This window comes from Pavona decussata, unplaced genomic scaffold, assembly GCF_977016875.1.
Source record: "Pavona decussata unplaced genomic scaffold, jaPavDecu1.1 SCAFFOLD_33, whole genome shotgun sequence".
In the NCBI taxonomy this organism is placed as follows: domain Eukaryota; kingdom Metazoa; phylum Cnidaria; class Anthozoa; order Scleractinia; family Agariciidae; genus Pavona; species Pavona decussata.
This window is the reverse complement of record NW_028145456.1, coordinates 26,146-38,627: the sequence shown is the minus strand read 5'-3', so window position 1 is coordinate 38,627 and position 12,482 is coordinate 26,146. Positions and strand designations below refer to the sequence as shown.

General features: G+C 36.3%; 1 protein-coding gene across 1 annotated transcript; it reads right to left on the bottom strand.

The window, feature by feature from the left end:
- Nucleotides 1-505: 505 nt before the first annotated feature.
- On the bottom strand, nt 506-12,177 carry LOC146484431 (uncharacterized). The gene is made up of 9 exons (XM_085104795.1): nt 11,869-12,177; nt 9,283-9,372; nt 7,518-7,616; nt 6,942-7,052; nt 6,344-6,430; nt 5,241-5,469; nt 3,824-3,946; nt 1,563-1,685; nt 506-968 (listed from the first exon to the last, which is right to left on the bottom strand). The coding sequence occupies exons 1-9, from the start codon at nt 12,051-12,053 to the stop codon at nt 618-620; spliced, it is 1,398 nt and encodes a 465-aa protein (XP_084960921.1). The 5' UTR covers nt 12,054-12,177; the 3' UTR covers nt 506-617.
- Between the last annotated feature and the right edge of the window lie 305 nt (nt 12,178-12,482).

Genomic DNA, 12,482 nt, shown 5'->3' with positions numbered 1-12,482 from the left:
CCGGCATTGCCGCCATAGACGACGCCGCCATGTTTGTAACAAGCGATGCTATAGATGCTATAGTTGAATGTTGAATGAAGAATTGAATGTTAAATGGATAGTTGAATGTTAAATGAATAGTTGAATGTTAAATGGCGAGTTGAATGTTAAATAACGTGTTGAATGTTAAAAGGCGTGTTGAATGTCGAATAGAAGTTGAATATTAAACACATAGTTGAATATATAATACAAAACTGAATATAAAATTAGACGAATTGAATATTGCTACATTTGGCTTGCCATATAAATCACTAGATTGTATCCATGTCGATGCTACAGATTTCTTCCAAAGTGGCTGAAAATTACGTCTAAATGGTAACTAAACATAAATAAATATCGTTCGTCATTGGAGCGTTTATACTTTCACGGATGCTACAGACACCTGGTCTATACGTTCGATAAAAAGAAAAGAGAAGGACATCAGAAAGACACTGATGGCTTACTTTACAAACAGAATAAATCACAATTAAAGTGTTTCTATTATATATTTGCAAGGTCAACCGAATAACCGCTTTTAGAGCTATCTGGGAGAAGACTGAGTGGTGTATGATCTTCAGAATTCAGAAGCCTGGGAAAGGTCAATTGTCTTTCAATACCACTTCTCCTTTTACAAGGACCCTTCCATCGCTATCTTGTAGAGTGGGCCAAAGATAGCACCTGACACTTTGTTGTGTTTCTGGGTAGATTGGACAGTGAGACGAGTTGTAGTCTTCCAAAGAACTGAATGCTGGGCTCAGTGAGTGACTTCTAGAGCTATAAACGGTGTTGTTGTATTCAATCTTCAGCGGAGGCACTTGGCATACCATGCACCAGGCAAATTTTGTACAGTAGCTTATGTACTTGTCCAAGCCATACAAAACCTTTCTGTCATAACGTGGAAGAAACCCATTTTGCTGTATCCATTTAGTGTCAACTGCACGTTTTACTTCCTGCAGTGGAGGGGAAAATATCAGTGCCTTGCTATTATTGTTGCCACTCTGGCAAAGCCTTATAACTACTTCATGGTATTCTCAGATTCTCTTTTGCGAATAAATAATTCATGGCTTCACACCACCAAATTTAACCCCTCGCACGCACATGCACATGCAATCTTTTTTTATTGCTTTTTGTTTTTGTCTAACTGTCATCAACTCATTTTACCAAAATTTTTAATATATGTTTAGTCATATTTGGTGAGCAAACGATGAACGAAAACAAGTGGCTAGGACGGAACAATAGGAAGGAGGTAAGCTTCCCCATAATACGTATATATAATAATTATAGTTTGTGTATCTTACTGGATTTTTTAAACCGGGCACGCTCAAATGGTATTTTTATTGGCAATGTAAACACAAAACGTCTGATAGTTTTTCTTCTCTCTCCTCTCTATTCTGTTTCCTTTCTTCTTTCTTTTCATGGTTCTGAAAAGACATGATTTGGTATCGTTTCACAGTGCCCAAGTATTCATCGGGCATCTTTTCAAAAATTTTCCGGTGAATAGATCTAATTTTTTTCCTCCGAGTTACAGCTATTCAGAAACTCACTTGAACAAGCTGAGTTACATCGTGTCTCTTTGCTTTGTCTTTAACAAGAATCATCACCTCACTAAGTGCATCTTGAAATTCAGTTGAGGTTTCTGCTGCATAGGTGTATGTCCCCGGCCAAAACTAAAACGAAAAAAAACAAAAACAAAAACGAAAACAAACACAATCACAAAACCAACGTTTAAGGTATTATGATACATAATAGAGGGGGGGGGGGGGGGGTGGGGTACTAGGCCAACCCCTTTTCAAAATGACGTTCAATCCATCAATGGCTGGGGTAACACTTATAACCTAATTCGCAATTAGGCAATTCTAAATCTCGCCAGACATAATTATTGTCTGGGACCGAAGTATATTTCTAGATCTCTCCAGACGACACCAAAAGACTTCAACATATAACTATTCATTAAAGGCGTTCTATTTCGAGGTCTATCTAAAGCTTGTTCGGTGCGCATATCATTCGTGAGCACAAAGATTGTTTTAGTTTAATTAAAAGATTGACAAAAAGCGTCTTATTTCAACCAAGGCCTCGGAAAGAAATCGTATACAACTTCTTTTCGTTTTTTACCCTTTATACAATTTTAACCTAATCGAGGATAAGTAATCATATTTGAAAATATCCATTTTTGGTTAAGTCATAGAACAAGTATCAATAAAATAAAATGCCTTATCTTAACTATAGTTGACAACCTGAGAAACGTTTCGAGGAACTTTTATATTTATGTTAGCAGTATTATTATTATTATTTATTATTTATTTATTCACCACGACATACAAACACAGAAAGTTACAATGAATAATAGACTAGGATTACAAGTACATAAGTTTAGAGTAAAGTAAAGTAAAGCTGGAAATGAAATACATCGAGCAAGTATCGCAAACTTTTGAAAAATAAGGTTACGATGTCACCCTGTTTCCAATACGACTCGAGTTATTTTCAAGAGGATATCTATTCAGTCCAGAATTTGTAAAGGATTGCCCCAAATGGCGGTGCTCTTTTTGGGCTACGGTGACTGCTTTGACATAAGAAGCATGTTCAAAAGTTTGCTTATCGCATTTACAGTTGGTAAGGCGTAATCACGCCCTTGCTTTCTAGTATCGCCACAGACACTCCTGGCTAAATTAACGTGATCGCTACACCAGTTAGTGGCGTTAAGGTTACCTTATCAAAAATACACCTACGTAATCACTACACCAACGGACTTGAACACATCTTAGATTTTAAGGTTAAGCCCGTGTCAATTGATATATTTATTTCTAACAATTGTTAAATATGCTTAAGCCTACGTACCCTGGTGGAGGGAGTATATTCTGCTCACGCCGCCGACTCTTTAATATGTGGCGAAATATGCGAGGAAGCACAACCAGACTTTTTTTTTTATAAAATTAAATTAAAAATATAAATAAAAAAAATATAAAAAATACAAGGTTTACATTTGACAAAAATAAATAAATAAATAAATAAATAAATAAATAAATAAATAAATAAATAAATAAATAAATAAATAAATAAATAAATAAATAAAATAGATAAATAAAAAGAACAGGGTCCTTGCCTCCGACCTCCTGCAAATTCAGTATATATTGAGATCACTTTTTAAAGTAGGCAAAGAAGCGCGTGAAATAATCTATTGTGGGATACATCTTCCGTACTTTACAGTGCCATATAAAGAACCTGGCTACCAAAAATTTAAAGTTCAGTTGTTCTTTAGGGGTTGACGTGTCTGGCTGCAACCAGACTTTGCCATTGTTCAGAATTAAACTGGGAACAATTTGGTAGATCAGGTCAATGTTCATTGAACTTGATAGCAACATGGCAACTAATTTTTTTTTGCAGGTAGGGGTTTTAGAAAATGATATACTTATGTATTTAGTAAACACATGTTAACTTCCTCGGATCAGCGTCATTTTAATATCTAATTGCAGTGTTCCTGTATTGACTTTTGGTATTTTGGTCATTTTTCTCCGCTTTCTAAAGTTGTTGGGAATCTAAAAAAACTAAGGTGATGGATCCAGGACGATAGATATTTGGAAATCATCACCTCATTGCCACGTCATACGTCGTCATCAACGCAAGTCGTGTGTCTCAAAGGGAACATCATTGGATGACTTTTGGTCTCCAAGGTTCGGCGACAGAGGTTCAATTCTTTAGGTATGGGGGGAAGCGGGAAAGGACTGTAGTTGGAGTTAAATTAGAATCCACAGTGTAATCCACTAACAGCAAAGTGTATCCAGTCATCAATATTGCGTTGTATATATACCTTGTTATAACGAGGACTTTTTTCTATGCCTATCGAGATAGCATCGAAGGCCAAACGTTGTAGTGTAGCAGATGATGTATTAATAAAAGCCTTCTTTACGGTTGAAACACACTCGTAGGCCGTCTGACAGGAAAAGACAAATCGTGTTAGAGCACTGGAAATCTTCAAACGTATAGATACCATTTGAAAGCTACTCCATCGTGTAAGTACAAGTAAAAGTCATTGGTTACGGAGGGCAATCGCAGTCAAAAGTAAATATGATATATTCATCATATCTCGGGATATCTCTTGATATCGAGACATCTTAAATGTACAAAATAATATTTGGATTTGTCAACTGGCGGATTGGTATCTGGAGAAATATAATGGACACAATTGCCTTCAAATTATGTTCTTGCGATCGTCGCACTTCTTTTATGAAAAAAAAAAGAAAAAATGATTATCTGTTGCTTTTTACTCACATGTTAGCGGAAGATCCAGGAAATATTATAACCGTCCCTCGAAAATGGTTATTTTAATTTTGGCTTTAATTTAATTCCCTTTCCACAGAAAGTCCCAGGTCATCGCAAATTTTATACAAACACTGAAGTTTACTTAAATTTGGCTTGCGAGTACAATCAAGTTACACGCCTATTGTACTGAGACATTTTACTGCAGCCACGAACGCATGTCCAGGGTGTGTTTAATTTCCATTTGTTTGGCTGTGTCGGATAGCCACACAGTGAGAACAAATATTGCTTCAACCGGCGGGATAATCGGATTAATAATGGTAATTGAACCGAGTGGAGTGCAATTTGGTCTGAAATCATACGCGTAATTTTAAAATCGAACGATTGTGCAGCGTGAGTTTCGTTTGAAATCACAAGTATGTTTCATAGCAAAATTGTACAACACGAAGTTAACTTAGTACTTTATTACACCCATTTTGCAATCACACAGTTTTTTTTTTCAATATTAATATCTATTTATCCACCTCAGGAAACCCGGGTTCATTCTAATCTTGATGGGCTAAAAACGATGCGATTCGTGAATAAATCGCACTGTTGAGAGCCAGTCAGATTGCAAGGATCACCAATGATTCTAAAATGAGTGTAATAAAGGGTTCAATTTTTATTCTTTAAATTACCATTCTTTTAATTATTAGTGTTTCAAGAAACATGCACTTTTTTTTCTGATTTCCTTTCCGTGATCAGTAGTCAACAGTAGTCAACAGCAGTAGGGCAGCTATCTTGGGTTCCGGAGTCTTTTAATTTTCTTGCGCGGATTCCAGTTCCGGTCGAAATCTTTTACCGTCTTTCTTTTTCGTGTCAATAAAACCTTAATTCTGGTATTGTTTAACACCATTCTGTTATACTTCTGTTCCTTCTACAGTTCCAACAGAAATAAGTAAGTAAAACTTACATAATTAATGACTTACCTCAAAAATAAAGCAGGCAAGTCGACAATACTTTAAATAATCAGTTGGTGAAGGCTTCTCTCCCCAGCGACATATACTATTAGTAATAACTTCCACCGCATCAACACGAGCACCATCCTTGAGGTCGGTCACATATTCAGTCTCAAGCTCAGAGAATCTGTTAGAACTTAGCGTGTCCTCGGTTTTTCTCTGGTCAGATCTTACTCTCCTTTCTGAGATTGCAGCATGTCTGAAACATTTCAATACCATTTTAAACCTTTCTTGGTTGGTTTTTGATATTTTTTGTTCACTTTGAACGATTCTCCGAGGAAGGCAATACTATGGAGGTACACTAAACCCTCTAGATTTCATTGTGATCGCTTAAGTGCTGTTGAAGTTTCGAAGGGAAGGGGAACGTAGATAGGGGGAAAGAAGAAAATAACGCAGCGACATGACATAAAAATAAATAAATACATAAATAAAACGACAAACTTGTCGAGCAACGAACACAAATTTCATTCGTTTTAATACACTAATCTTAGTAATACGATCGAGAAGAACCTTGCGATCTAACCAAAAAATAGACAGGAGAACGGCAAACTCATTGAAAAGTCTGTGATTTTAAACTCTGAATTAACATTGGCTGCAGCTGCTCAGGGTCTAGTGTATTATTGGCTTTAATGGCACCATGTTCTGAGGAGTATTTAACTTAATTTTAATGTCAGCGGATTTTGAAACGCCTGTTGACATAAAATAAACGAGTGTCGTGATTTGACGAGATCGGGTCACTTACAGTGCTAATTTCTAATATACTAGTTCCCTAAAACGAAACGAAGAAACGTTCTACGGCAAAATAACCAGAGTTTCCTGTCATTTGGGCCACTATGTTTATGTCCATGTGACAATAAAAATAACAAAAAGGTGTAAGCTGCAGACAAAGACAGTTGTTGTTGGACCACATAATGGAATCATCAAAATGGGGCTGGATAAATACACGGAGGGGGTCCCAGGCTAAGCCAGCATTAACGAACTGCAAAGAATTACTCTTTTAAGAGCGGGTCACAGACGAAAATTGAAAAACTACATTTGATAACGTTAGAGTTTTAAGGGTAAGTCAGACTTACCTCTCCTTGAGTCTTTGGAGCTCCTTTTCTTTGTCTTCTAGAAGCTGTTTCAATTCCCAAAATTCTTGAGGATAATTATCCCTTTGTCTAAATTGAAAAATGGGTACATCGTCACTAGTCATGTTTGATACATGACTATATCAGGTTAAAAGCCACAGCAAACATGTAGTATGCGATATCCAACACGTAACACGGAATGCAGCGGAATACTAAAGGAATGAACCGGGATGGTACGGAAAGATGCCTAAATGATAACTGTATGGACTGGTACCATACAGGTATATAACAATTCATCCCGTTCCATCTCAGTGTTTAGTAACGCCCCATTAACCAGGCGATAATTGCAAGACTTGAAATAAAAATATGTAAGGAAGATGTGCTCATAATAGTGTTAGACTACACTTTACAAATTCTCGGAACTATAAGGATTTTGTTTGGACGTTCTGCATCTTAACTTAATTTGCACCCACGCTAGCTGCAGCAAGTTCCTACGCTTCTTTTAATCTTGTTGTTGTTGTTCTTTTGTTTCATATCTTTATTTTTAATTTTATGATATTGATCAATACAATTGCAATACAATACAATCTTTTTTCGGAACCTCTCTGTCCCCGCAACTTGATCTGCATTCAGGATCGCGCGTTCCTTTCCTTCTTCTTGTCTTCTTTCTAATGTTTTTATTTTCTCTTCCTTTCTTAAGAGCAGTGTTTCGCTGCAACGACGAAAAAAAAAAAAACAAAAAACAAAAACAAATTGGTCATATAGAGTGTTATATTTTGTCATTGGGGCCAATAATTGTGTAATTGCAATCACAACGATAGTTAATATTTATAGCAACATCAAGGGTCTGAGAATACATGGCCCCAACCCAGCACATTACTGTAAATGTTTCCTTCGGTATATGTTTGTTTTTAACCCGTTTATTCTCGATAGAGGTTATAAACTGTCGCTGGAACGGCGCGTTATGTCGCAGCTATTAATTAGGGGAGATAAGACGTTACATTGTTTAATGATGTGCCCAACTTGTGAGGTAAAATAAACACTCATAAATGGTAGACAAATTCGGTGTTTGTCACCTCACTTGAGATATACATGTAGGTAGAGAGGAAGACAGACAGTAAGAAAGATGGATCAGGAACATCACACGATTATTATGTTGGTGGTCTTTAGGTCATACCAATTTCCTAATTGTTTTTGTAGGTCGTTGTTTTCCCTTTTCAAGGTCTCTTTGGAGCTCCTCAGTTGTTCTTCGTAATGATTTTTCAATCCATTGTACCTAAATATAAATACGGAATAAAATAAAATAAAACAAAAACATATTACCCTATGAAGAACGAAAAGGGGAATGAAGTTCCCACCCTGACCTTCAATCTTTAGAATTACCTCACCTCCAAACTTAATCGGTGCGATCTCAAAAAAGTTGTGTGGCAAAAAAATTAGTATAACTGTTGAATACTCACGTGACTTGACGTTAACACAGCAACACAATTTCGTACCCAGAGTCTTCAGGCTTTTTGGTCAGCGGGACAACGCCGGAAAGACGCTGGGGACATCGAATTTTATATTACCGCAGGATTTCTGCGGTAAAACAATGGAAACCGTTACGGAACAGCCAATCAAAAACATTGAATTTTTTCGATTCCCCAGAGTCTTCCCGGCGTTGCCCCGATGACCAAAAAGCCTGAAGACTCTGGGTACGAGATTGACCGCAACACTGCATGGACATGTTTATTTTATTTTATTTTTTTTTTCAAATTTGCCTTTTTTTCTTAAGTCCGTTTATCAGTCAGCTTTTAGTTTTAAACCTTTGTTAAACATTGTTCCACTTTGTGGATCTCTGAAGAAAACAGCTGTGGAAGTACTATATATGGCCTTTAAGTTTCATTGTTATATCTGTCATGGATTTGAACTACAGAACTTCTATACAGGATTGACAACAAAGTACAGACAGACGCCCAGCCACTTGTCGATTTTGTCAATTATTTTAATGAAAAGAAAGGTGTTGCATCAAGTGCACACTCGCTCAAAACTGCCAGATTAATAGTCAGATTTAAGTACTTTCCCAATTAAAAGACACTTTATTCTTGTCCCGTCAGTTGAATGGCATGAGACCATGGTCTTTTTGAAGTACTTTAAAGTTTTTTATTTTTTATTTTTATTTTATAAATTACCAGATGTTCTTGACCGTGTGGTCATGCAGCTAGAAAAAAGTAAAGAGTAAAGGACTCTCTCAGGATCTGCTGTTTGAGAACGATCGTAAACCTGACTTTTTGTCCACCTAGTGGTAAGTGAATTACATGGGTGTGTTAACGACAGAGCTAAGATAGCCAAAATTTGAAAATATAACAAGCTCATTTTCCCTGATTTTTTTTTTTTTGAAAAATCTTTGTTTTCACATCTGAAATAAACTTCAAAAAACAAAATGAATGTTTTCTGGACAGGGCGCATCTGAAGGGATTGCTAGGGTCAAAACATTCAAAGTTCCATTACCGGGTTTAAGAGGGACGTTATCACGATTGTACGTGTACTATCTAAAGTGGTTTCTCCATCTCAAACGTGAACCTGTACACCAAGAGGTCATAAACACCCTAATAGTCGCTTCGTGAACGACTTGAAATATCTATAGGCTATGAAAAGGCCACGGACGCAGCCTAGGACAAACGGATTCTTTTTGTTGAACAGAATCTTTGAGACAACGCTGAGGTCGATGAGCTTTAAATGCAAATGAGAATGGTTTAAAAGAAAACGAACGTGAATAAATGCATTTAAAATGAATAAGTTGTCACTGGATCTTTTTCAGAAAATTCGCTTCTGTACTTTGAGCTGAGTGAAAATAAATCAGAGAAGTGACTTGATTACAGCAATCTAGTGTGAAACGTATTTTGATGAACACCTCAGCTGAATTTCAATACAATTTTTTATCAATAATAATAAAAAAATACCGTTTATCGTATTCGCTTTTAAGCTTCTGCTCCTTGTCTTGCAATTGCTCTTTCCACCACTGGTCGCTTCCTTCAGTTGACGTGTCAAACCTTGAAAGCAAACCAAAACTGATGTTAATACAGAGATTCCCAAGAATCAAAGAGAGAAGTAGTGAGTTTTTCTAAAGCCCTTTTGTCATAGAAACGGTATGAAAATTCCAGTTCGGACACAAGGTAAACGTCTCTTTATATGGTTGTATTTGCTCCTCTACCTGGCACCACCCACTCGCACTGACATGTCTTACATGAACAAAAATATACCCGGATGGCTTTAATAAAAATGTTTCTTATATCATTTTTTTTTTTCAGAAGAAAGGTATCTTATTTTTCTAAACCTCACAACTTCTGATTTCCGTTAGCATGGCAAAATAATGCACCCCAGGTACCTTTTTCATTATTTGAAACGTGCGACTCCTCGTTTAAACTTTGAACTGAAAGTTACCAAGTGTTTACTAGTCAATTTCCCAATTAAACAGTCTAAGAGTTTTTTTAAAGGAAAATTCAGGTAGACCCTCGCCTTATAGGACTCAGTCTTCCATCCAGGTACACAACATAGTCTCAGTAACCACACTCGTGATTCTGTGCGGTGGTCTGTTTTCATTATTTGCACGTACGATTAAATACTGATTTGTCTCTACTCAGTTCTTTCAGCATTATTATTACTTTTACCGGTTTACATTTCTGTCTTCATCATGAAATAAATTACGGTGGTATAATAAATGTATAAATTAAATAAATAAATTAATAAATAAATAAAGCTTTGAATAAAATTTATAAAAAAACAAAAGTTAAAGACTCTCCTTATATTTAAATAAACAGATGTATGATAATTAGATATCGTATAAACACCTATTAATAACAGAAATTGTTACTTACAGTCAGTCTTCGTCACGCGTAACCAGTTTTTTTTCCGAGAACGAAATGAACATTCGTTTTCTTTTTTGTAAAGTCTGGGATTTGAATAAAATGTTTCCGAAAAAAGATACATTAACTGAATAAAAAAATTAATATATTAAATTGAAATATTTATGCTGTACCGTAAAGAAAAATCCATAGCTTTATCCCATCCATAAACTAGGGTAATTTCTACAGGAACTCTGAAATATCACCGATGTTCAAAACTGACATGTAAATTTCAAAACTCCGTTCAGATTTAAAAATACTGGTCACGCGTGACGTTGATTGACTATAAACTTTGCCGTATTTACACGTGGGATCTGGTAGGGATGTGACCTGCTACGAAGAGCATTGTTCATGCATTATAGGAGGCGGGTTACGTGGATGCAAATTGGATGCAAAGGAGTGAAAACAATACTGTTCCATAACTCAGATCTCTTCATTAATAATCTACTTGATAGTTAAAGCATTTTGAATATATCCAAATCTGAGCACTTTTTTGTAGCTTGCCGGTTTGGCTCTGAGATACCAGGTATATGAATTAAGCTAACCCCCAGACCCTTATACAATATGTGAAGAGTGACATAATCAGGGCATTAAATGCATAATGACGATATGTATGAAGTAGCCGTTAGTTTACTCGGATAATATGCCGGCATATGTTTAAGAGCCATTCCCGATAAATAATCAAATTGTATATCCTAATGGGTGGGATTATCCTGAAAGGTTATCCCAAGTAGCCTTCCAAAGACGATACTCTCTTTATGTCACTAATGGCTCTGCTGAGGCTCGGTTGTACTTCTTTTGATAACAAACTATTTGGTCTTGGTTAAATTAAGGTTCATCAGATCATCTTCTACCCACCTCTTGATATTTTCAACTTCCACTAAGCCATAATTAACTTGGGGACATTAGGTCCTTCAGGTAAACTACAAGTTATTGTCACCTACACATTTAATCGCTAAAGTACCCTCAGAGGAGGGAGCTAACGTTAATTAACCATAATGGTGAAAAGTACCGGCTCCAGGACCGTCCCTTGAGACAACAACCGATTAACAGGCAAAACTGATGATATCACGATATCAACACAGACCCTTTGCTGTCGATCTTTCAAAATATCTATAACTCGGTTAACTATATAAGGCTTATGGCGGTATCTGCCATGGACTTAAAGTTTGTTAATCACTAGTCTGTAAGAAACCAGTGATATCAAATGTTTGAGAGAAATCAAATGACGATAAAACTAGAATTGAACAGGGCCATCCAGCCATTTCATCTAAAAATGCTAATTATATAGCGAGATAAAGTAAACCTGATCTGTGGATACATTCTCTTGCGTCAGTATATTATTGACTGCCGCATTTTCCCCATTTTCATACCACTGAAGCATCACCTATGACTTCTTCCATAAACAATATATAAATGTTTAAAACACTTAAGGCTCCAGGCCCCAGTTCTAATGCAATTAAGAGAAAATTTGAAAATAGTCTTCTTTAAAACGACTTGGAAATTATCATGAGCTTCAATGTTGTTTGTACGGTCGCATATGTTAAAGTAAAGTAATCAAAGGGAACAAAACATGAGCTGTGGCACAAGCAATTTATAGGCCAGTTTTTGCCTGATGCCTGTGAATCTTGCCGTGCATATTACCTTGGTGGTGATTTCATGTCCCTCCTAAGAAAACGTTCTAGCTGCTCCAGTTTGTCTGGCAGACATCTTAGGAAATGTGGATCAAAAGCTACCGACTCTCTTCGATCAGCTCGGTCGAATGAATCCCTCTGATGCAAATTTCCTAAGCTGAACAACAACGAAGTGTTTCTGGAGCCTTGCCACATGCCTGTGTTTTAGAGAAAGTCAAGGTATTTGGACTGTAGGAAAGCCTTAATGTGAAAAGCGTCCGTCGGAGATAAACGGTCGTGGATACGGCTTTCTTTCCTCGTCACTTTCCCAGAAAACCGGAAGTTGTCACGCAGGCTTTGTTCGTATTGTTGTCACGGAATCCTATTGAAGTGATATTTCCTGTTTTTTTTTACAAAGTTTGTTTAATTTGTCAATTTCCATATGAATCAAAGGAAATGTGGTATCGGTTAAGAAACACAAGAAGGGAGAGGTTTATTTTATTTATTTATTTGTTTATTTATTTATTTATTTATTTATTTATTTATATGGAAAATTTTGGAAAGGACTAGGACATTAACTCGTTTAGCTTTGCGTTCGAGGCACTTCACAGTACTTTTTCTTTTTCCTTAATTTTTTTCCTTTGT

Coding starts and splice junctions, on each gene's coding strand:
- LOC146484431 (XM_085104795.1), bottom strand. CDS start 12,053: ATGTGGCAAGGCTCCAGAAACACTTCGTTGTTGTTCAGCTTAGGAAAT. Junction 3,947..5,240: donor TTGCCTGCTTTATTTTTGAG/GTAAGTCATTAA, acceptor TTTTCCTGTCAG/ACGGCCTACGAGTGTGTTTC. Junction 1,686..3,823: donor AAAGTCCTCGTTATAACAAG/GTATATATACAA, acceptor TTTTCGTTTTAG/TTTTGGCCGGGGACATACAC.